Source organism: Phyllobates terribilis, unplaced genomic scaffold (genome assembly GCF_046119375.1).
Source record: "Phyllobates terribilis strain yellow unplaced genomic scaffold, ASM4611937v1 Scaffold_7__3_contigs__length_470593459, whole genome shotgun sequence".
Classification (NCBI taxonomy): Eukaryota; Metazoa; Chordata; class Amphibia; order Anura; family Dendrobatidae; genus Phyllobates; species Phyllobates terribilis.
The window spans coordinates 394,452,701-394,479,058 of NW_027362767.1; the positions used below are offsets into that span (position 1 = coordinate 394,452,701).

The 26,358-nt window shown below is 43.9% G+C and overlaps 1 protein-coding gene across 3 annotated transcripts in view; it reads right to left on the minus strand.

Annotated features, from left to right (window-relative positions):
- LOC141154969 (cytochrome P450 2C8-like) overlaps positions 1–26,358 on the minus strand; it is a 77,697-nt gene that overhangs the window by 34,583 nt on the left and 16,756 nt on the right. For 2 of the 3 annotated variants that reach the window (XM_073641550.1, XM_073641549.1), the window contains exons 2-6: positions 19,925–20,131; positions 17,726–17,888; positions 17,409–17,558; positions 7,601–7,761; positions 5,391–5,465 (exon numbers count right to left, since the gene is read on the minus strand). In XM_073641550.1, coding sequence (XP_073497651.1) covers positions 5,391–5,465; positions 7,601–7,761; positions 17,409–17,558; positions 17,726–17,888; positions 19,925–20,110 — 735 coding nt within the window. In that variant the 5' untranslated portion in view covers positions 20,111–20,131. The remainder of the gene's footprint in view (positions 1–5,390; positions 5,466–7,600; positions 7,762–17,408; positions 17,559–17,725; positions 17,889–19,924; positions 20,132–26,358) is intronic. The other variant, XM_073641551.1, reaches the window with a different exon arrangement.

Genomic DNA, 26,358 nt, shown 5'->3' on the forward strand with positions numbered 1-26,358 from the left:
CATGGATTTATGTTGTGTGACCAAGTTACGATGCTGCAAATGCAGCATCAATAGTAAAAAAAATAATAAAAATGGTGAAAAATAAAAAAAAAATTATACTCACCTTCTGATGGCCCCTGGTCTCCTGGTCCGGTGTCATCGGCGGCTCTCGGTGGTGTAAAAGGACCTTTCATGACGTCATTTAAGCATGTGACAGGTCATGCGACCGCTGACTTCAGCAGTCACGTGACCTGTCACATGACTAAATTACGTCATGTAAGGTCCTATTACACCACCGCGAGCAGCCGAAGAGCCAGCAGCACTGCCGGGAGAAAAGAGGGGGCAATCAGAAGGTAAGTATATGTTTATTTTTTGTTTTCATTTTTTTTTAACTACAGGTACTATGGTACCCGGGTCTGGAGGAGAGTCTCCTCTTCTCCAGACCTGGGTACCATCCGCGCATTGAATTGCATAATATCCGCATGTGTACATGTAGTTATGCAGATATGATATGATTCAATACAAGTCAATGGCGGCGAAAACATTTTGATTCCGCAAAATTAATGGACGTGCTGTGGATTTTTCTGCAATGATAATCCGCAGCGGAAATTTCCGTAGCATGTGCACAGCACATGCGGATTATCATTGGGGATGATTGCAGACCTATTACCAAGCGTTTTTTAAGTGTTTCTGAGGCAAAAATTATGCAGCTGAAATGCTTAAAAAAGCATAGTGGGCACACAGCCTTTAAGTTAATTGGCTGTATGGCATCACTCTTAATTTTTCTAATACAATTGGTAATTTCTTGTTGACTCAGGAACCTTTGTACTTTAACATACTGTAAACATTGATATGGATTGCCAAATCTAAGGGCCCTTCTACAAATTGAGCCAAGGCCTAACATTTAACTTCAGAATATAATATAACACACCCATATTTTGATATCATTTCTGCATATCTTACATCACTGCCTCCACAATGTTTTATAGAAAATGTGGTGCGCTTCGGATCATGAGACGTATCTGTTATGTTCTGCTACCAGACCTAAGGAAAGAGAGGAGATCTGTCCCTACGATAGAACTCAGCTTGATCCCTACGATGTAACAGGGAACCTGATCCTGCGATCAGACCTGCTAAAGTCCTCAGCTAGTCTGTACGGAGACCTATAGATGTGGGGAAGGAATCCCTACAAGTACTAGGGACTGGGAGCAAAATGGACACCTCCTAACAGAAATAGTAGCAGACAGACAAACAAACAAAATATATAGAACACTGAGGTCCGAAGACCAAGCAAACTAACAGAGTTAGATACTGAGCACAGGCTAGCTAAAGAGTAGTAATACAATGAAGTCCAGCAAAGCCAGAAGGGCGGAGCAGGACTAAATAGGCCAACAAGGTCATGTGACCAGCAATAGAAAAAACCTAAGAGCAAGGTTCTAACAGTACCCCCCCTTCTAAGAGGATCCTCCGGATCCCCTAGGACCAGGCTTATCAGGAAATCTCCTGTGAAACGCTCTGATAAGTCTGGACGCGGAAACATCATCCGACCTCACCCATGAGTTATCCTCGGGTCCGAAACCTTTCCAGGCCACGAGATACTGCAAACTACCTCTATACCGTCTAGAATTAAGGATGCGAGAAATTTCATATTCCCCGTCCTCCACCACCGGAGGAACAGAGGCAGAGGCGTCACAATCCGACACAACAGCTTTTTTCAACAGAGAGACATGAAACACCGGATTAATTCTCCAGGAGGTAGGAACCTCCAACCTAACAGCAGATTGGTTGACAACCTGAAGCACCTTAAAGGGCCCTACAAACTTGGGACCCAATTTCTTAGAAGGAATCCTCAACCGCAGATTCCTAGAGGACAACCAAACCATGTCACCAACAGCGAACAAAACCTCCTGTCGTTTCCTATCAAAGTAGTCTTTAGATTTTCTGTTAGCCTCCTGAAGATTACCACGCACATCCGTTCAAACTCTCTCCAAATCGCCAGAAAAATTCTCCTCCTCAGGCACGGCAGATACCAACTTGGAGAACGACCCAAACGACGGATGTCTCCCAGAACAACAAAAAAAAGGCGAACAACCAGCAGAAGAAGATGTATGATTGTTCAGAGCAAATTCAGCAAGTGGCAGAAACTCAGACCACCCCTCTTGATTGTCTGCCACAAAACAACGCAAGAATTGCTCAACATCCTGGTTTTTCCTTTCTGTCTGGCCATTAGATTCAGGATGATATCCGGATGAGAACGACAAATGAACTCCCAACCTGTCACAAAAGGCGCGCCAAAAACGAGCCACGAACTGAGGTCCCCTATCAGAAACAATGTCAGTAGAAACGCCATGAAGTCTGACAATTTCCTTGACAAAGGCCTTAGCGAGAGTCTTAGCGCAGGGCAGTTTGACGAAGGGAACCAAGTGGCACATCTTGCTAAAACGGTCCACGACCACCCAGATGACAGTAAAACCCTCAGAGGGGGGAAGGTCAGTTATAAAGTCCATAGCCAAATGTGTCCAAGGAGCACTGGGAACCTCCAGAGGGCAAAGTAACCCCACAGAAGGAGTATGTGAGGACTTAGATCTAGCACATATAGTACATTGACGCACCCACTTAATGACTTCCTTCTGCCATCCAGGCCACCAAAAACTGCGACCCACCAGTCTCTTGGTCTCAGAGATTCCGGGATGACCTGCCAACCGAGATTCGTGACACTCAACAAACAAATCTCTCCTAAAGGTCCCAGGCACAAACAACCTCCCATGGGGAGTGTTAGATGGGGCATTCTCCTGTGCTTTAAGAATCTCATCTTCCAAAACGGAGTCCAAAGCAGCAATCACAACACCTTCTTGTAAAATGTTCTCCTCTTTCTCAGCACCGACTATGGGAGAAAAACTGCGAGACAAGGCATCCGCCTTAACATTCTTAGTACCTGGGATGTAAGTAACGGAAAAATTAAACCGCGAGAAAAACAGTGCCCACCTAGCCTGACAGGCATTCAGGCTCTTGGCAGCATCAAGATATATCAGATTTTTATGATCCGTAAAAACCTGAACGGGAAATTCAGCACCTTCCAAGAGGTGGCGCCAGTGTTCAAATGCGAGTTTAATAGCGAATAATTCCCGATTACCAATATCGTAATTCAGTTCAGTCTCCGAAAAATTTTTTGAAAAAAAGGCACAGGGATGTACTCCATCCCCGTTATCCTGAGACAATACTGCGCCAACCCCCACAGAGGAAGCATCAACCTCAACCAAAAACGGCTTAGTCACATCAGGCTGCATAAGGATGGGAGCAGAGGTGAACCTCTCCTTGAGATACACAAAAGCTTCAATGGCCTCAGAAGTCCACTGAACCGCATCAGCACCTTTCCTGGTGAGATCGGTCAGAGGTTTGACAATAATAGAAACATTTTTAATGAATTTTCTATAATAATTGGCGAAACCCAAAAACCTCTGTATCGATTTCAAACCAATAGGCCTAGGCCATTCCTGCACCGCTTGAACTTTCACCGGGTCCATCTCAAAACCTTCGCTGGAGATAATGTAGCCCAAAAACTAATTCTCTGTACAGCGAACTCACATTTCTCCAGCTTAGCAAAAAGCGAATTGTCAATTAATAACTGTAATACTTCACGTACGCTCCGCCAATGAGACTCCAGATCCGGCGAATAAATCAAAATGTCATCCAAATACACAACCACATTTTTGCCAATCAAAGGTCTAAGGATGTCATTAATAAGATTCTGAAAAAATGCAGGAGCATTAGTAAGACCAAAAGGCATAACCAGATTCTCAAAATGACCCACAGGAGTGTTAAAAGCAGTCTTCCATTCGTCACCCTCCTTCATGCGCAACAGATTGTATGCCCCCCGAAGGTCAATTTTAGAGAACCACTTGGCCCCCACTAACTGGTTAAACAGATCAGGAATCAATGGCAGTGGGTAAGGATTGCGTACAGTAATTTTGTTAATCTCACGAAAATCCAGACAGGGACGTAAACCGCCGTCCTTTTTTTTTACAAAAAAAAATCCAACCGCCACAGGAGACTTAGAGGGCCTAATGTGACCGGCGGCCAAACTTGTCTGTATGTATTCCTCTAAAGCCTTTCTCTCAGGAATAGTAAGGTTAAATAAATGACTTTTAGGAAGAGTCGCTCCAGGGACAAATTCAATAGTACAATCATAGTCTCTATGGGGAGGCAAAACCTGCGATTCCTTCTCAGAAAAAACTCTCCAAAAATCCTGAATAGGAACAGGCAATTCCCCCCTATCCACAGCTGCAATACGCCCGTTACAACACTAGTCATAACATTTATGGCTCCAGGATTTAATTTCATTGGTAGACCAATCCAGTACAGGATTGTGCAATTTTAACCAGGGCAATCCCAACACCACCGGAGAAGGCAAGTTATTCAACACTACCAAATCCAATTTCTCATGGTGAACACCATTAATAGTGAGAGGAAATTCACAGACCTTGAGAGTAACATTCTTCAAAGGGGAGCCATCCACAGAAACCACAGCAATGGGGGATGACAAAGGTTCGGGTTTTAAATTGAGTTTTTCCAAGAATCCCCCATCAATTACATTCAGAGTAGACCCACAATCGACAAACACCCGAAATTCCATTAATTTTTCCTGAGCAATAGTGGAAGCAGCTAAAAATACACCCTTGGAATTTAAACAGGCAATACGGGCATGACTGACCATTTTTTTTTCTTTCTTCATACGAAGCACACAGCTTTTAATGAAATGACCAGAATTTCCGCAATAGAAACACAAACCTTCAGAAAATCTGCGGTCCTTTTCTTGAGAGCGAGGTGCCATCGCTCCAATCTCCATCGGCTCTCCACTGTCAGTACACACATTCTCATGACCAGAAACTGACATAGCAGAGGATTTGCTCTCATTAACCCTTGCACGCATTCTCCTATCCACCCGTATAGCTAATTGCATAGCCTGTTGCAAATCTTCAGGTGTGGGATAAGCAATTAGCAGGTCTTTAACCCTTTCACTAAGCCCAGCAAGAAACAGACTCTTCAGAGCAGAATCGTTCCACCCTATTTGAGTAGACCACCGACGGAAATGAGTACAATATTTTTCCACATTACCTGATCCCTGTCTCAAACGTCTCAACTCAGTCTCAGCAGATGAGACACGGTCAGGATCATCATATAATAGCCCCAAAGCAGAAAAAAAAACTATCCACTGATCTAAAGCATGTATCACTAGGTTGCAAAGAAAAGGCCCACTCCTGAGGCTCTTTGCGCAAAAGTGACATTATGAATCCTATGCGCTGGGATTCATCCCCAGAGGACCTGGGTCTCAAACGAAAATACAATAAGCAAGCATTTTTAAATGAAAAAAATTCTTGGTGTTCACCAAAAAATAAATCAGGCAAACGTACCTTAGGCTCCAAGAAATGTGCTCCAGGACAGTTACTCACGTGCTGATGGAGCTCGGCCACCTCCAGAGAGAGTCCCTGCAGGCGTTTAGCCAAATCCAGAACCGACACCATGATGAAACAGAAAAATCTTTCCTTAGAGAATTTGCAGGCTGGACTTACTGTTATGTTCTGCTACCAGAGCTAAGGAAAGAGAGGAGATCTGTTCCTACGATAGAACTCAGCTTGATCCCTACGATGTAACAGGGAACCTGATCCTGCGATCAGACCTGCTAAAGTCCTCAGCTAGTCTGTACGGAGACCTATAGATGTGGGGAAGGAATCCCTACAAGTACTAGGGACTGGGAGCAAAATGGACACCTCCTAACAGAAATAGTAGCAGACAGACAAACAAACAAAATATATAGAACACTGAGGTCCGAAGACCAAGCAAACTAACAGAGTTAGATACTGAGCACAGGCTAGCTAAAGAGTAGTAATACAATGAAGTCCAGCAAAGCCAGAAGGGCGGAGCAGGACTAAATAGGCCAACAAGGTCATGTGACCAGCAATAGAAAAACCTAAGAGCAAGGTTCTAACATTATCATGCCTTCTCCATATTTTCTTCTTCCAATCATTCTGGTACAGATTGATTTTAGTTTAGTTTAGTTTCATCTGTCGAAAGAATACTTTTCCAGAATTGGATTGGCTTCCTTAGAAAGGCCAGATTAGAATTTGCCAAAAAACATTTATTTTTAAGACTGTATTTGCTCTCATGAAGTCTCCTCTTTATAATAGACTTAAATACTGAAACACCTACTTCCTGGAGAGCATTCTTCACTTGGATGGATGTTGTGAAGGGTTTTTCTTCACCATGGAAAGTATTTTGCAATCATCCACTACTGTTTTTTCCATCAACTTTCAGGGCTTTTTGAGTGCCCAAGCTCACTAGTGCGGTCTTCATTTCGCTGCATGTACCAATTTGTTGATTTAGCCACCCCTAAAATTTTTGCTATCTCTCTGATGGATTTATTTTTTTTTTCAGCCTGATAATGGTCTGTTTCTCTTTTATTGAGAGCTTCTTTGATCGCGTGTTGTGGATTCACAACAACAGCTTCCAAATGCAAATGCCACACCTAGAATCAGCTCCAGACCTTTTAACTGCTTAAAGAAGTTGTACACTACTTTAGGTTAATCCCCCAATATATCCCCCCGGAGCCTTTTTGTAAATACCTTCCCTTGCAGATAATGCCTGTGAGCGTCACTGTTGGTGGCCACTCACAGCCATCACGTGACCCCGCGCTGATGTCACGGCAAGTGAGGCATGACTCAGCGCTGGGGTCCCCACGGTGGCTGCTGGGTTGTGAGCGGGTTTACCCCCCACATCACACTCAACATCCACCGTGCGCTTTCCCAATGAATGGGGAGAGGCATAGCACCCGGTGGATACTGGCTGTGGTGTGGGGGAGTAACCCCGCCCACAGGCTGGCATCCACCTGGAACTAGGAAGAAAAAGACCCCCAGCTGCTGCCAGCACTTGTCATGACATCAGCGGATGTCAGAGTCGGCTGCAGCCGGGGGTCACGTGATGCCTGTGAGCGGCCACTGATAGCGCCATTCACAGGCATTATCTGCAACAGAAGGTATTTACAAAAAGGCTTAGGGGCCCTGGGGGGATACATTGGGGGATAATCTAAAGTAGTGGATAACCCCTTTACCTGACGCTGGATTAACAAGGGAATAGCCCATCCTGTCGAATAAAAAGCTATTGAGATAACTGTCCAATTACTTTTGGTCTATTTAAAAAGAGGCAGCTATCTGTTAAACAGCTGTAATTCCCAAACCCTTATTCAAACTAGGATGTGAATACTCTCAAATTAAAGCTGAGGGTCTGCACTTTAAGCCCATATTGCTTATAAAACTGTATCTTGAATATGTTTTGGTAAACAGCTAAAATGCCAAAACTTGTGTCACTGTTCAAATATTTCTGGACCTATGGGCTTGTGGTCATTGCACAAAAATACAGAATTTGGGTTAAGGACACAGATCTTCATGTTACTCCTCTGATCTCAATTACATACAATTGATCTTAATTTTGTCAATAGGTGGGATAAAATGAATTGTCGACATCCGTGTTCCCCAACTTGGTGGTGCACCACTTAGGGGGTCACATCTATAGTAACTCAGCCTTTAGTATCTGAAAACTCCAAATCTCAGACAAACATTTTTATTACCTGCCCAATTGATGAGTTTATTATCTTGAAGGATTCTTTCAACATGGTCAAAAGACTAAGGAACTTTTCATCTTCGTATTCAAAGCGCTCACCAAAGACAATGGAACAAATCACATTGGAAACCGCCAAAGTCAACAGATAAGTGGGGTCAAAAGAGGAACCTTCAAAAAATAAGAGGGACACATTTAATAAATTTACCTTAATCTTAGAAGAGATGCCACTTACCCTTACAATAAGGTCTATACTTTGAAGTAACTGGCTTTCCCAATTGATGTTTTAATATGTTATATAGTACATGTTATATATCTCCTACTGGCAGAAAAGTAACGTGAACAGTGGCCCTTTAAGTACAATCAAGATGGGAATGTCCATCTATCTTAACGCTCAGGAAGGAGGCGGGTTCTGTGTCCCAGAGATGAATGTACTTTGGTCCGATATGTGCATATTAACCCAAGGACAAAAGCAAAAGACCTTGCAAAGATTATGGCAGAAGCTGGCTAGATTGTGTCAATATCCACAGTGAAACAAGTAATGTATCAACATGGACTGAAAGGCCACTCTGCCAGGAAGAAGCCATTGCTCCAAAAGAAACATAAAAAAACAGATTAATGTTTGCAAATGCACACAGGAACAAAGACCTTAATTTTTGGAGACATGTCCTGTGGTCTGATGAAACTAAAATTGAACTTTTTTGGCCTAATGACCATCATTACATTTGGAGGAAAAAGGGAGAAGCTTGGAAGCCTAAGAACACCATCCCAACTGTGAAACACACGGGTGGCAGCATCATGTTGTGGGGGTGTTTTGCTGCAGGAGGGAATGGTGCACTTCACAAAATAGATGGCATGATGAGAAAAGAAGATTATGTGGCAATACTGAGGCAACATCTAAAGACTTCAACCAGGAAGTTAAATCTTGTGCGGAAATGGGTCTTCCAAATGGACAATGACCTGAATCATACTGCCAAAATGGAAGCAAACTGGCTTAAAGGTAACAAAGTCAATGTTTTGGAGTGGCCATCACAAAGCCCTGATATCAATCATATTGAAAATTTATGGGCAAAGCTGAAAAGGCAGATGCGGGCAAGGCGACCTACAAACCTCGATCAGTTAGGCTATGTGCCCACGATGCAGAAATGCTCAGGATTTTTTCCTGAACATTTCTGCATCTCCCTGGCAGAAAAAAACGCATGCGGATTCTACATGCGTTTTTCATGCCAGGGACATGCGGAACTGAAGCGTTCTTCATTTGCATTTCCTCATGCGGGTGTCAAGCGCTTTCCAAGTGATTTTAGCATCACTTGGAAAGTGCTTAACAACTAGGTCACACTATATAAATCCATGCAAATGGCATGGATTTATATAGTGTGACCCGAGAGAATGGTAAAAAATAAAAAAATAAACCTATACTTACCTTCTGATGGCCCCTGAGACTTGCTGCACTCCTGAGCTGGCTGCCGGCAGATCGCGGTACGCTGTACTGAAAGACCTGCCATCACATGACTGTGACGTCACCGCAGGTTCTTCAGTCCTGCGCAATCTGCAGGCAAGCACAGGGAAGGATTCTGGGGGCCGTCGGAAGGTGAATATAATCTTTATATTTTATTTTATTCTTTTTTTTTACAGCTTTTAATGGTACCTGGGTGTGGAGGAGAGTCTCCTGTTCTCCACACCCGGGTACCATCCGCACATTAGAACGCGCCAATTACGCAAGTACAGATGCAATCTTGTGGAATTGGCGCATTCTAATGCAAGTCAATGGCGACGAAAACGCAGTGCTTCTGCAAAATTAATGGACATGCTGCAGATTTTTGAGCGCAGCATAAACGCTGCGGAAAAATACGCAGCATGGGCATTGAAAGTGCGAAATTGGATTGGAGACCATGGGGGAAGGTTTACCAAGCGTTTCCCAAGCATTTACGCTGCGGAAATTCCGCAGCATAAACGCTTGAAAAACGCATTGTGGGCACACAGCCGTACACTAGTTTTGTCAGGAGGAATGGGCCCAAATTCCGAGCAATTATTGTGAGAAGCTTGTGGAAGGATATCCCAAATGTTTGACCCAAGTCCTTCAGTTTAAAGGCAATGGTACCAAATACTAATGAAATGTACGTAAACTTTGGACTTTTCAGTAAGTAATAAAAATTACTTAAAACATTCTCTCTCTCTCATTATTCTGGCCTTTGGCAAGTATTAAAAATTATAGTAATCCTAATTGATCTAAAACGGCAAAGGTCTATTCTGATTTCATGTCATATATTGAGAAAAACATGCATATGTATCTTTTTGTATAGTGTATGTAAACTTCTGCTTTCAACTGTATATATATATGTGTGGAGTTCATTAAACTGTGTGTGGGGCTGTTGGGGGTCATCATACCATACAAGGGGGCTGTTGGGTACTTCATAATGTGAAGGGGACTGTGGTATTTGTAGCATCGGCGTCTATGCCCCCTGACAGGCAGAGATGCCGTTCCCTTTACAGCCGCGCTCCAGACTCGGCATCCTCCTGCTCCCCTGCAGTTGCTGCTGCTGTGGCGCATGCAGCTTCCCGGGCACCATGCTTAGGGTGCGCGCGCTCCCTCCCTCTTAAAGTGGCCGCGCGCGCCGTCCTAAAGAGTCCCCGGCCAATGGCCGGAGGATCTCTCATATAAAAGGCACCTCCTCCAAAATGGAGGTGCCCATGCAAGGTTGTTGCTCTGTATGCTAAACTGCTTCAGCACACAGGTTCTACTGCCTGTCTGACTACCAGTCCAGTCCGTCTGACTATCAGTCCAGTCTGCCAGCCTGATTACCAGTCCAGCCCAACAATCTGCTTACAGCCCAGTCCGCTAGTCTGTCTATGGGCTTGGCCAGTCCACATATCCGGAGCCTTTACCTGCTACCTGTCTCCGTCAGCCAAGTACACTCTCCAGCCCAATGGTCTGCCTACGGTCCAACCCACCAGTCTGTCAATGGGCTAGGCTAGCCTGCCTACCTGGAGAACTTACCTGTTACCTGACGTGCCTCCCAGCCAGCCTACCTGGTGGCTCCTGCCCGTTACCTGACGTGACTCCCAGCCAGCCTACCTGGAGGCTCCTGCCTGTTACCTGCCAGCTGCCTGTGGTGTCTGCCAGTCCGTCTACCCGGATCACCCGTTAGCCTGCCTGCCCTGCTCATCTGCTGTATCAGGCAGTCCCTGCCATCTGACCCATGGAAGTCACCTGCTCTCATACAAGGTCTGGCCCAGAGTAGCACCTGGTCCCTCTGCTCGGTCCTTCCCTGGTCACAGAGTCGATTGAGCCACCATACAAGCCTTGGTCAGTCCGAGTTGATACCTAGTTACGCCCCTCTTGTCCCTCCTTGCACCGCAGCACAGAGGTTCCACCACCTGGATCCATAACAGTGTTCATCATACAGCATAGGGGGCTGTGGGATCCATCATACAGTGTGGGAGGCTGTGAGGTCCACTATACTGTGTGGGAGACTATGGGGTTCATCATACTGTGTGGGGGAGCCGTGAGGCATCATACTTTCTAGGGAGCTCTGGGTTCCATTATACTGTGTGTGGGGGACTGTGGAGTCTATCATACTGTTTGGTAGGCTTTAGGGTCCATTATACTATGTGTGGAAGCTTTGGGGGTATCATACTGGGGGAATGTCGGGCATCATACTGTATGTGGGAGTTTAATACTCTGTGTGGAAGCTGTAGGGTCATCATTCTGTGGAGAGTCACTGGGGGCATCATACTGTTGATCAAGGTACAAGAGCTAAAAACAAAAGGAGCAGTATAATTTATAAACTGTATAAAAAGCAGTAAATTATATGGTTTTTGATTGATGGCTACAGGTAAGAATATATGTTACAATATGCCCCATTGTAACATGTATTAGCAATAGTACCGAGTAAACAGAATTAAGTCTGTTCAATATTAATAAAATTAATATTAAATATAAAATAAAAATAAAAATATGTTAATATTATTAAGCAGAATTAAGTTTAGCCTATTGGTTCAGCCCTCCACAAAAGTCCCTCTGAAAAACTAACTGCCCACCCCAGCTATAGTGTAAGACTACAGACTGTTGTAGTTATTGTGTAACCACTAAGCACTGTGCCAGAATATAGCATCATCACTTGGCTTAAAGACAAGTGATGAGCTGGCACTAAAATGCATGGGTACCCGTTGATTGGGTCGAGCAAATTGAAATGCTCGAGTTCTCGGTTCGAGTAACAAGTCCAATGTAAGTCTATGGGAAACTCGAGCATTTTTCCGGCGCTCCACCTTTCCCCCCGTTCATCTGCAGAGGGCCTAAAAATTGCCCAAATTGATGGGAACAGTGCACAAATGACACAGGAACAACATGGGGAAGACCCCTGGAAGCATCTCTGACTCACAGGTCACTGCTGTCAACAATGTTGTAAGAAGTATTACGCCACTTTTACGGACTCACAATAACAAAAACAAAACCAAAATGAATTTTCCTGGGAAATATGATAAGGAACATCCTTTCCAGGGTAATGACTTATATATAAGGCAACATAAATATACAAAAACAAGAATGCTCCTCCACAGCTTGGGCTATGTTCACACATAGCATTTTTGATGCGTTTTTGCACTTTTGCATTGCTTTCAACCATGACAAATGCATTCACCGGGAAATGTCATTTTAACATTTTACTAACTTATTTGGCCATGTGGTGTGTGAGACCTGATCAGACACATCCTGTTTCATTTATGAAGGAGGGACTCTGAAAGTCACAAAGCCTATTTTTATAGAGCCATCAGGCGGCCCTTACAATTCTTAAAGGGCCAGCAGTCGGCTATGCTTTGTTGTTCCCATTAATAAAGAGTGGGTCTATTATACCAGGGTTCCCCAACTCCAGTCCTCAAGGCCCACCAACAGGTCATGTTTTCAGGATTTCCTTAGTATTGCACAGGTGATGGAATTATTGCCTGTGCAGGTGATGCAATTATCACCTGTGTAATACTAAGGAAATCCTGAAAACATGACCTGTTGGTGGGCCTTGAGGACTGGAGTTGGGGAACCCTGTATTATACTGTTATTGCGTATGCAGTGACTGCAAGGGCTGTCAAAAATTTGGACGCACCCCAATATCCCTTTGAAGAGACATAGAGGAGGGTCTCAGTAAAAAAAATGTTCCCATTATAAAGGAGTGGGTCTCCTATAGTGGTAATGCCCATGCAGTGACTGCAAAGGCTGCCAAAATGTGGGAAAAACCCTACTAACAATTTAAAGACACATAGAGCTGGGCCACAGTAAAGCCATGCTCCCATTAGAAAGGAGAGGGTCTGCTCTACAGTTATATAGTATGCAGTGAGTCCACTCCAATGCCCTTTGCAAGAGATGTAGATGTCGGAGGGCATCCTGAAAAAAATGCTTGCATTTTTAGGAAGTGGGTCTCCCATACTGTTTGCCTATGCAGTGAATGCAACAGCTGCCAAAAATTTGGAGGAACTCCAATGCCCTTGCATGAGACGTAGAGGTCGGAATGCCTCCTGAAAAAAATGCTCCCATTATTAGGAAGTGGGTCTCCCATACTGTTTGCCTATGCAGTGAATGCAACGGCTGCCAAAAATTTGGAGGGAATCCAATGCCCATTGCAAGAAACGTAGAGATGGTGATATTGTGGTGATATGGTGGTGGAGGATCAGGAAGAGGAGAAGGAGGAGGACAAGTGCAAATAGAAAAAATCAGGAAGCGTATACTCATGTCTGGGTGTGAAGACAGAGGTGCATACCATATATCCAGCGTGGATATCCAATAATTATAAGGCACAGAGTAATCACAGAGGACGTTGGTACAGTTGGCAAGGTACTCCCTCACCATCTTTTTAAACTTTTCCCTCCTTGTGAGAGTACCCCGCACCTCAGGGCCTGTGCGATGGGAAGGTCTGAGAAAACTGTCGCAGAACTTTGAAAATGTTCCCCAGCTTCTGCTGGATTACATTTGTGTCTCTCTCACCTGTACTCCTTGGTTGTCCAACGAACTGCGACCTCTGCCGCCAGCATTTTCAGATGGGAATTTTTTAAATAACTCCGCCACAAGGGCCTTCTTATACTGCTCATTTTATTAGGCCTATCCGGCAAGAGAATAAGAGACAGGAGGTTCTCCTAGTAGCGTGGGTCTAGAAGTGTCACCAACCAGAAATGACTGTCACCCAAAATTTGGACAATGCGAGGGTGACGCGAAAGGCAGCATAGCATAGCAGTCTGCCACACATGGCTGAGTTTAACAGGCAAGACTTCCGTGTCCTCACCAAGAGGACGAGTGACCATGCTCCCCTCCTCCCTGTCTTCAGCCCATCCATGCTGAACAGGCGGTATGACAGATTTGCAGGTAGTACCGTCTATAGCACAGGAAACTAGCTCCTGTTCTTCTTCCTCCTCCTCCCCTTCCTCATTGTCACCCAATCCACGTTGGGATGAGATGAGGCTGGGCTGTGTGGAATCACCCTGTATGGTTCCTTGCTCCATCTCATCGTGCTCCGCCTGCAATGCATCCTCTTTAATTGTGAGCAGAGAGCATTTGAGAAGACAGAGAAGGAGGATGGTGATTCTAATTATGGGGTCATCGCCGCTCACCATCTTGGTGGAGTCCTCAAAGTTTTGGAGGATGGTACAGATGTCTGACATCCATGTCCACTCCTGAGGTCTTATGTGTGAAGTCTGACCTGACTACTGACGGCCTTGTTGATGCTGATAGTCAACAACTGCCTTCTTCTCCTCACAAATCCTCTCCAAAATATGCAATGTGGAGTTCCAACGTGTTGGGACATCACACACCGGTCGGTGAGCTGGAAGCTGCAAATGCTGCTGAAGTATGGCACAGGAGGCAGAAGCTGTAGCTGACTTTCTAAAATGGGCACACACGTGGTGTACTTTGACAAGCAGATCCGGGTAGGCATATTAGCTTCAGCACAGCCTGTTGCCACTTGGCCGAGGCAGTGCTACATCAGCTTGCGACTGATGTGGTCATTTCGGAGATGGAACCTGAAGAGGAGGAGGAGGAAGGAGGTGCATGAGCTGTAGATTGTGGGGGGAAACCATGATTGACCCAGGGCCCGCCATCCTTGGCGTCCCAAGGTCTGACTGGTGCCTGCCTTCAAATATATTAACCCAGGGTGCCGTCAACGAGATGTATCATCCCTGCCCACAAGCATTTGTCTACGTGTCTGTGGTTAGGTGGACTTTCCCAGTAACTGTGTTGTTGAGGGCATGGCTAATGTTGTGGGACACATGCTCGTGTAATGCAGGAACGGCGCACCAGGAGAAATAATGGAAGCTGGGGACCGAGTACCGAGAGACAGCATGGGATTCAGATGTCTCTGGGCACTCTAAATGGTGGGAGGAAGGAAGATCAGGGTGCGGAATATGCAGACCACACTCACAGCTACTGAGACTTGACCATGTGGAAGACAGGGTGGTGTTGGTTGTGGCAAAGTGACTGGAAGCATTATCTGCTATTCAACCAACAACCTTTTGACACTGCTCTGGGTTCAATGGTGATGTGCTGTTGTCCCCTAGTAATTGGGACAGGAAGGTCGAGCGACAAGATGTGGGTGTTTGTTGTGGCACAATTTCAGCTTTCCATGGCCACGTCCCTGGCCTCTGCATGCATCATCATCATCACATCCACTTCCCCATCCCTTGCCATTCACCTTGCCCATTTTAAATGGAGGACAATATTTTCCATGTTCACGAGAAATGGTTGATATTGGAATGCAGTTATATGTGATACGTCTGACAGAGAACCATGGTTTTAAATAGCAGGCCTGTAGTTTACTAATACTATTCTTAACAGAGACCTAGTGTGAATAGCTTGACCGACACACTGCAATGGAATGAAAGCCAGAAATGGCTGATCTTGGAATGCTGTTATATGTGATATATCTGACAGAGAACCATGGTTTTAAATAGCAGGCCTCTAATTTACTAATACTATTCTTCACACAGACCTAGTGTGAATAGCTTGACCGACACACTGCAACAAAATGGAAGGCAGAAATGGTTAATTTTGGAATGCTGTTATATGTGATATGTCTGACAGAGAACCACAGTTTTAAATAGCAGGCCTGAAATTTACTAATACTATTCTTCACAGAGACCTAGTGTGAATAGCTTGACCAACACACTGCAACAAAATGGAAGGCAGAAATGGCTAATTTTAAAAAACTGTTATAAGTGATATGTCTGACAGTGAACCATGGTTTTAAATAGCAGGCATGTAATTTACTAATACTATTCTTCACAGAGACTTAATGTGAACAGCTTGACCAACACACAGCAACAAAATAGAAAAGGAGGCCACTATTTTCCACGCTCAGTTCAAATTTCTGGATTTTTATTGCTGAAATATGGAACAGAGAAGGCTGTATTCTGCAATGCTAACAAGCAAATGGAGCAGAAAAATGATGTACTCTGGATTGCTTTTTAAGCAAATAACCAGTATTAAGATAAAAAAAAAATTGCCCTGTACACTGATTTGTGAGGCTATGTCTACAAATATATGTAAGAACAGCAGCAGCAGGAATGTGCTACTAACCCACTTGCACTATATGCACTGCAGTCTGCCTCATACACTGCCTGCCTGCCTAACTCCTGCTATGACCACTGAAAATATGCAGCTGGATTAATCCTCAGAAGGACTGTTAGTTAAGATGGATATAGATTTATGTTGTGGAATACCTATACTAACTGTAAACAAGCAAATCCTCCCCTGACTCATCAGCAGCTCTCCCTACTCTGCCTGTTTCCGGGGTAGACTCTGACGAGCATAGCGGCGCCAGGTCTTAAATAGACCTGATGATGCTGTGCGGCAAGCCAATCACTGTAATGCCCCTAACCAACATGGCTACGGCATTACAGTGTGTGTCAAACTATCCATGCATGTTCATTGGCTCACTAAAAAGCGCCAAACATGAAGGGCGGGGACACGAGTTCCCGCCCAAGCAATCCAGAAATACTCGCCTAGCGCTGAGATTTTCGAGCACCGTCATGTTCGGGCATGTACCGAGCAGTGGCGAACATGTTCGCTCATCACTTTTAAAGACTGTTCTAGTTATCAGGTAGCCGGCAAGCTAAGTTTCTCAGTTTTGGCATGTAACCAACTTGCCCTGTGCCTATGCACTGCTTTGTTATTTATATGTTTGTGAATTCATTAAAGAGGACATTTCACCAGATTTTTCATGTTGAACTGGACATATGATGTAATAGTGGCTGCCGAGAATTATAAAACAATTTTTTCATTTCATCTCCACAGAAGTGTGGACATATTAACTCCAATTGATAGCTCCACATGTTTGACCTGTGTACTATATCTTCAGTGCTTATTTAGGCTGTGTAATCAGGCTGTCAAGACTTGTGGACTCTGGTCATGTGACCCTGATGACATCATCACAGGTTCTTACGCACTTCTATGCATGCTTATGATTGGTCAGTGTTATACAGGAGGCAGAAGTACACGCCCACAGTGAAAACTATCTAATAAAACTCACTTGGACTTAACTAAAGTTAACTTATCAGGTGCCAAATATTTGATTGCTTACATCTCCGCAATGGAGAGGCAAAATTAAAAAAAAAGAAAAATATCCCACTCTGCAGCCACTATTACATGGTGTGTCTAGTTCAACACGAAAAATTTGGGGTAAGGTCCTATGGCCCCAAAATAAAAATATACTTACAGTACATGTATAGCTTCATCAATAACATTTTTTTAGAGCTTATTATTTTAGTATTTCGATCTATTGATATTTACTTCATATTATTTCTGCAAACTAGTATCCATTATATCTGGTCATTCTTATACCCACCTTTAAGTTTCTTAAGCTCATCTCTAAGACAACGTGACTCCTCTTGGATCCGCTCTTCTACACTCCTCTTACCCATGCCAAAATTTCTCATTGTGGTGAGGGAAAATCGTCGGAGTTGCTTCCAGCGCTCACCATTACTGAGAATAACTCCTGAAGACAAAAATTATACATCACGTTGCAATACATGTGATCAGGCTTCTGTATAATGACACCCACCAATGGATGAATGGAACATGGAGCCAACTACTTTTTATTTTCCAGTCCAGCGCAAGATCTATACTCCCAGACTGAGTGCAGATAAGATGATTGGTACTTACCATAGCCCTTAAAGAGAAATTCTGCTGCTGGAATTTTTGCCCTGTTGCTGAAGACATCGGCTCTGTCCACTAGAGCTTCCTTCACGGCATCATATCCATGCAGCACAACCACCGTTTTTGGTCCAAGGTGGACAGTGAAAATATCTCCATAAACCTTTCCAAGCTATGGGGGTATTAAAACACAAGGATGTAGTTAGAGAGATTAGGGCCAAATTAAAAGATTGGTCAAGATTAGTAAAGCATGGTTGTTTTTTCTTGAAACATTACCATACCTGTCCTTGTGCTGTGACTGATAGTGCACCTCAGCTTTTTATAGCTGCAGCACCACATGACTTGTGGACAGGCATGGCACTGGTTTTGGAATAAGATACCATGCTTTCCCAATGCATTACAGATTTTTAAGAAATGTACAGATATAAAAAAGGCTTTAAATGGGTTTTGTCATCTCAATATATGATGACATATGGCTGTGGTAACATCAATTAAAGTGTTGTCTCTGAGTTGTATATTGATGGTCTTTCCTTAGGATAAGTCATCAATATCGAATTAGTGGTGGTGCGACACCTGGCATCCCCAATGCTCAGCTGTTCCCGTTGCTTGCGGTGGCCAGAAGTGCTCAGATGCAGAGCTGAGCAGCAGAGCTACGACAACTGTATAGTAGCTGTGGCTGGGTACTGCACATCTGCCTCCCATTGATTTTGGGGGAAGATGTGCAATACCTGGCCAGGCCACTATACACTTTACGGAGACGTGCTGCATCGCAACTGAGTATTTCTGGCCTCCACCAGCACCAGGAACAGCTGATCGGTGGGAGTGTGTTGGGTGGCACACCCTCACTGATCAGATATTGGTGACCTATCCTAAGGAAAGATCATCAATATAAAAGTCTCTGACAACTCCTTTGCTCATTACTTGAGTTCTAAACTATGGAACACTGACTGATCCTGAGAAAAAAGGGATGAAAGTGCTGTATCCCCATAATAATTGTGCATTCTACAGTTTTTCCTCCACACAGGGGGTTTTAGGTCATCTAAGGCAGAGTGGGATTATTCAAGTAAATGGTGGTAATGTTCCTGGCCAGGTGGTCAGGAGTGGTTTTGTGAATATAGGAAAAAAAAGTTGTAATTTGAGCTGACCCTTCTACGGAGACAGAATCCATTGTCTAATGAGCTAGATGGTGCACTGGTCAGTTATGATTAAGAACCCATAGACTAAGGTTTGAAATGTGACTAACAGCCTATACAAGTGTATTTTTTCTAATTTTTTACCGTTGGATTTTAAATATAACTAATAGATTGCAATATTTTATTAAACCTTGGGATGAGTACTGGATACATCTTTTCTACATTCTCTAGGAGTGCTATTGTATAGGTAAAAAAATTTAAAGGGGACAATTACTAAAAGGTTATTCTCAACATTGAAAGTTACCAATTATTCCCAGGCTTGGACTTCTGGGACCTCCAACATTCCCGAGATCGAGGCTCTAAAATAACCAGCACATATCAGAACTAGTTCTGATCTTTACCGTTACAGGTCTGGCTTTATAGTACAGCTGGGACCCACTGTGTATAGAGCAGGCTCAGCTGCTGAGCCCGCTCTGTAAAACGTCTTTGCACATCTGCTGTACATGTACAATGACGGTCACTAAAGTGTCCACCAAGTGATACATTAGTTTATCTAATCTAGGGTCCGACGGATTTCTCGATCATATTCCACCCTGTCAGGTCCTGCAACAGGCATAACACAATGTTTTACTTTAATCTTGAGTGCTCCTTTAATTAGTCATCAGAGCTGAGCTAAAAGCATCACATTATCCTGTTTCAGCGGCCACGTTGATTGTCCGCGGCTGCTATACTGCGAACCACCTACCTGTGGAATCTCTGGCACCTCTAATGATTAGTAGTTTTCATTGATGTTACACATGCATCGCACAGCAACGTAATGATGTCACAGGGCATGCTAGACAGAGGAGGCATTGGGGATGTCGTAGATAGTAGGAGGTTTGCAGTGCTCTGTGGCTATGTTCTAACGACTTGGCCGCTGGGCCAGCTCACTGTGAATAAGTTTGTTCAGCTTTTTAAACCACAGTTTATGTGTTTCTTAAAAAATAGGACATCATTTTACAACTGCTATAACCATATTAACATACTCTTTGCAAACTCTAAGAAATGAGTTAGAGTGAGCTCTTCTTAGTCTCACCTTCTTGAATGACTTGGGCAGCTCTTTCATGTTTAGCTGTAGGATGTTTCCAAGAAGAGGGAGAGGAGTTGGCCCAGGAGGCATCTTTTTCCGCTTACCATTCTCTGCCCACATGATAACAAGAATGAAACACGTGACACAAAAAACCAAGATTAGGGTCCCGGCTCCTGCAAAGTCCATGGTCATGGAGAAGTTTTGCCAGTGGAGCTGTAATTTTGAAAGAATGCAATCAGCCATAGCTTACTTTCCATTTGTTGGATTGAGGGAGATGATTTGTAACCCTTATATACAAAAGCGTTAAATGCTATCACTATTCTCTTGATTACGGAGCTAAGCTCGGCATCTACAGGAGAATGCTAAGGCACGTGGAGCAAAACAGCAGCACTAGACGACAGACCAAGTTTCTACTGTGAGCCTCTTTTAAAGAATTTCTATGTTATAACATCACATGGTACCAAATTGCCAACTTTTATAGTGGATAGATATACCATATTTTTCGGACTATAAGACACACCGGACCATAAGACACACCTAGGTTTTAGAGGAGGAAAATAGAAAAAAAATGTAAGAAAAAAATGTGGTCATGATGCCCTGTAAAGGGGTCTGCTGCTTACACTGTTATAGGGGTAATATCCCCCAATTTTGTTAATATCCCCCATCCTGGTATATATGGCCCCCTCCTTCCTGTTTTATGTGGCCCCCCATCCTGATATACATGGCACCCCTCATCCCCATCCTGGTATGCATGGCACACCTCATCCCCATCCTGGTATGCATGGCACCCCAATCCCGAATCCTGGTATGCATGGTACACTTTGATACCCATCCTGATATGCATTGCACCCCTTGATCCCCATCCTTGTATGCTAGGCACCCCTCATCCTGGTATGCATGGCACCACTCATCCTGGTATGCATGGCACCCCTCATCCGAGTATGCATGCCCCCCTCATCCTGCTATGCATGGAACCCCTTGATCCCCATCGTGGTAAGCTAGGCACCCCTCATCCTGGTATGCATGGCACCCCTCATCTAAGTATGCATTCCCCCCTCATCCTGGTATGCAGGGCACTCCTCATCCTGGTATGCATGACCCCCCTCATCTTGGTATGCATGGCACCCCTCATCCCTCTTTCTGGTATGTATGACACCCCTTATCCCTCATCTTGGTATGCATGGCACCCCTGATTCCCATCCTGGTATGCTTAACACTCCCTGATCCCCATCACACTGCAAACACAAAAATAAACAATTATACTCACCTCTAGCGATGAGCGAGCACTAAAATGCTCGGGGACTCATTGCTCGACCCAACGTAAGTCTGTGGGAAACACGAGCATCTCCCCCCTCCCCCCCCCGGCAGTCTACAGAGGGACTAAAAATTGCCCAAATCAATGGGAACAGAGCTCAAATGACATGGGATCAGCGTGGGGAAGAAACCCTGGAAGCATTTCTGACTCCCAGGTCACTGCTGTCAACAATGTTGTCAGAGTATTACGCCACTTTTACTGACTCACGATAAAACATACAAAAACGGAATCAAAATGGATTTTCCTGGGAAATATGTTAAGGAACATCCTTTTCAGGGTAATGACTTGTATAGAAGGCAAAATAAATAACCAAAACCAAAAATACTCCTCCACACCATAGGCTATGTTCACACATAGTGTTTTTGATGCGTTTTTGCACTTTTGTATTGCTTTCAACCTTGACAAATGCATTCACTGGGAAATGTCATTTTAACATTTTACAACCTTATCTTGCCATGTGGTGTGTGACACATCAACAGACACATCCTGTTTCATTTATGAAGGAGGGACTCTGAAAGTCACAAAGCTTATTTTTAAAGGGCCAGCAGTCGGCTATGCTTTGTTGTTCTCATTATTAAAGCGCGGGTCTCCGGTACTGTTATGGAGTATGCAGTGACTGCAAGGTCTGCCAAAAATTTGGACACACTTAAAATACCCCTTTGAAGAGACATAGAGGAGGGTCTCAGTAAAAAAAAAATGTTCCCATTATAAAGGAGCGGGACTCCTATAGTGGTAATGCCCACGCAGTGACTGCCAAAATTTGGGAAAAGCCCCAATACCAAATTAAAGACACATAGAACTGGGCCGCAGTAACAACATGTTCCCATTAGAAAGGGGAGGGTCTGCTATACAGTTATAGGGTATGCAGTGAGTCCAACAGCTTCTAAATTTAGGAAATACGCCAATAACAATTTAAAAACACATAGAGCAGGACCACAGTAACGACATGTTCCCATTAAAAAGGAGTGGATCTCTCGGGGGGGTGGGCTTGTCTAGCAGCTAAGGGAGAAAGTCGCACTTGTGAGAGCTCCTGGATTTATCCCCTAATTTATGAGGATTTATCCCACAAATTTTGGTTCAAATTGCCCCAGAACCAACATAGAAAACATTTAGCCCCAAACAGAGACCTCCCCAGAGCCCTAACATAGATCTGAGGACCTGGGACTACTGAAGAAGCTGTAGCCACGGCCTTTCCTGAGGACACGCTGCCCTCATACAACTACATCCCAGGCGGAAAAAATGTGGCCATATCCAGCCCCGGTGACAGGAGCCTGACTCCCCGAGATAAGCCGCCCCTGTGGTACACCTGTATACCCAAAGCATTGAGCAGACCGGGGGCTCCTGGAGACAGAGACAGTGGAAGACTGGGACCAACCGGCCAGCGTGACACAGAGCCATGTGAAAGGCACTTCCCTTGCCGGGGCCGAAGCCACTCTGTTTGGAACGTGCGGGGCGGCTGCGGGAGAGTCCCACTGGGGTGCTGGAGGGAGGTGGATCCCGCTCTGGACAACTTCAGTGAAGCGGGTGCAGAGGCGCAGGGTTCATTTTCCCGCCGTCTGTCTGAAGTCCCCGCCGTCTTGACAGCGCAGGAGGATGGGAGAGAAGACGACCCCAGGGGACTAAGTTCTAAGAAGGCTGCGCCGGGATCCCCATGGTGCCTCTCTGGATGATCAGCCCACACTGGAGAGCCCCAGCCCCCATCCCAACAACAACAGTAGTGCTTGGAAAAGCCCTGCAGGGAAATGAAATAAATATATGCCGGCTCTAAAATTACAAAGTAAAGGAAGACGTCCTGAGGAAATCCAGAAACCCGGAAAAAATTTCCTTTGAAGATGCCCAAATCTAAATATTTCAAGATCTCTCTCCCCAGACCCTCCAAAAAAGGAGGATACTAAAACCGTTCACGGACACCCTAAGGAAGAAGAAAATCCTTTACACATGGCTGTTTCCTTTTGGTGCATTTTCTCTGTAGAGGGCAAAAGATTCTCCATCCGCTCGAAAGAGGGTCTAAATGAAGCACTCCTACTCCTGGACCTCTCTGACATCCAAGTTGAAGATTGGAGCCTTGTCCAGGATTTCACAACCCTTCGCCAGGTGTGTCCCCCCCCCTTCCACCTGGGAAAAGGTCCCACTAGGCCATGCAGGAAAACAGGGGAGAAGATTGGGTAGACTAGCCCCCAAGAGACTGATCCCTGAATGACACATCAGAAAAAAGACAGTGGTCATGTCTTCATCATACCATTTCACTGTCTGAATGCACGGAGGCCATTCCCTTTGACCCCTTGCATGGAGACTTCCGGTCCTAACTACCTCTAGACCTCTTTTGCAGGAATACATGGTTTTATAGTATACGTTGATGTAACTCAATATACTTAAGCAAAGTTCATGCGTTGTTTTTGATAATTGTTACACCTTACTTTGATGTCCTTCACATTAGTGGAAGGTGTTATCGTAATCTTAAGTGATTATGCTCCCAGTTACTTGGAAAAGTTCTACATTTTCATTGTATTATTGTTTTTGCTAATGTTTGTTATCTCCTTTCCCGATTGTTTACCCCCAATCCTTCCCTCTTTCCTTATAACATTCCAGATGGTCCGAATATCTGATACAGAAAGACGTCACCCAACTCTGCAACCAAAGAAACAGATTTCTGGAGATGCTCGATCTTCCTTTGTCTACAGTACCCATTTTCAACTCCTCATTAGAATAAAAGTCCATCAAGCCCAAACCGGCGCTGCCCCCAGTATTGTAAGTATGGCTAATTTTAAGATCATATCATACAATATTAGAGGAATTAACTCCCTCTCAAAACGCGGCCAGGTTATTAAATACCTAAAAAAAGAAAAAGCCGACTTTTGTCTGCTACAAGAAACACATTTTCAAGAAGATCACATTTCGTCCTTCCCCAAAACACCTTTCTCCAAGTGGATTCACAGTCCCTCTAAATCAGGAAAATCCAGAGGAGTCAGTATCGGAATCAATAGCCAGGTCCCTTTTACCCTTTTAGACCAGCTTGAAGATGATGACGGAAGATTTATTTTTATAAAAGGCACTATAGACCTCACTCTCATAACAGTGGGGAACATATATGCACAAAACAATGGTCAGATCGGTTGGCTCATTGAAGCAATAAATCTTCTCCAGGACTTCATGGAAGGGGTTCTATTCCTGGGGGGAGATTTCAATAACGCCCTGGAACCCACTCTAGATACTGCTTCAGGTAAATCAGCCCTCTCATATAAAGCCTTTGTAAAATTTAGAGATAGGCTTCACAAAATTCAGCTAATTGACATATGGAGACTCGCAAACCCCACAACTAAACATTTTACCCATTTCTCAAACCCCCATAATTAATATGAAAGGATCGGTTACTTTCTTGTCCAAAATCAATATGCAGATCACTTATTTTTCCCCAAGATAGGATCCCACATTTTCTTGGACCACTCGCCAATTGAAGTTTGTCTATCCATTCCCAGTATTCCCAAAAAGGAACATAGCTGGAGACTAAATGAGATACTATTCAAAGATACAGACAACTGTAAAGAAGTGACCCGGAAATTGTCAGAATTCTTTCAAAACAATGATAATGATGAGGTGTCCCTCCAAACCTTGTTGAAGGCCCACAAATCCTATATCAGAGGCGAGCTTATATCACTAGCTGCCTATCTCCAAAAGAAAAAAGAGAAGGAGCAACAAGACTTGCTTAAAAAAATACAGCATATTGAAAAACAACATAAAAGGACCCTTTCACCCTTGCAATACTCCCTTCTAAGTGACCTAAGAATCAAACTTAGCAACCTCCTGAACCTTCAGTCAGCAAAAAAATTATTTATATTCAAAATATCAATACTATGCCCATGGCGACAACCCGCCTAGGTTCATGATGGCCCAAGTCAAAAACAGAAAAGCGAAATCTTCAATTTCTCGCTTGAAAACTGATTCCAGTTCCACGGTCTTTAGAAAGGAAGAAATTGCTTCTGAATTTAAAAAAGTACTATAAAAAATTATATCATTTAGAAACATATCTCCTAGAACCCGTCATAAATAAAAGAGAAAGACTTCCTAAAAGATATTTTGCTTCAAAAGATATCAGAAACTCAAATGAACTTTCTGTGCTCCCCGATCACAGAAAAAGAAGTTGAGGATGTTATTTCCTCAGCACCAAAAAATAAATCCCTGGGCCCAGATGGGTTCTCATCTTTCTACTATAATACTTTTAATTCAGTCCTCTGCCCTTATTTAGTGAGACTTTTCAATGACGCCCTCTTCACACCCAAACGCTCTCAGCTAGAATCACCATAATCCCAAAGGAAGGAAAAGATAATGCTCTTTGTGGTAGCTATAGACCTATATCATTGCTAAATACAGATCTCAAACTATTCGCAAAAATCCTCTCCAATCAACTAAAACCATTACTTTCAGATATGATAAATGTAGATCAGGTCGGTTTCATGCCTGGAAGGGAGGGAAGGGATAGCATCCAACAAGTTATTCAAATTATCCACTACGCCCAGTCCTCGTTGATACCTCTAATTCTACTGGGAACGGACACAGAAAAAGTGTTTGACCACGTTGACTGGGTATATATGAGAAAAGCCTTATCAGCATTTAATATTCCAGAACAATTTATTGGTGCAATTTTCTCAATGTACAGCAGTCCCACCGCGAAAGTCTTGATCAATGACCACCTGTCCTCCTCCTTTGACATTTTAAATGGTACCAGATAGGGATGTCCACTCTCACCACTACTCTTTATAATAACTTTAGAAACCTTTTTACAAAAAATGAGGGAGGATGTGAGAATTGTGGGTATCAGTTGTGGATGCACAGAACATAAAGTGTCTGCTTTCGCGGATGATCTGCAACCCAAAGTCAGCGTTCCCGGAGGTACTAGAGTTACTAGACGAGTTTGGGAAACTATCTAACTTTAGAGTGAATTTAAACAAATTACAAGTCTTTAATATTAATATTCCAACCCCTCTAAAGACACAACTGGAAACAAACTCTCCGTTTGACTGGTCACTCTCCTCCTCCAATTCCTTGGGATCACAATTTCAGCCAAACTTCAAGACCTCTTTAAACTAAATTTTCCCCATCTCCTTCAGATTATTAATAACCTTGCTAA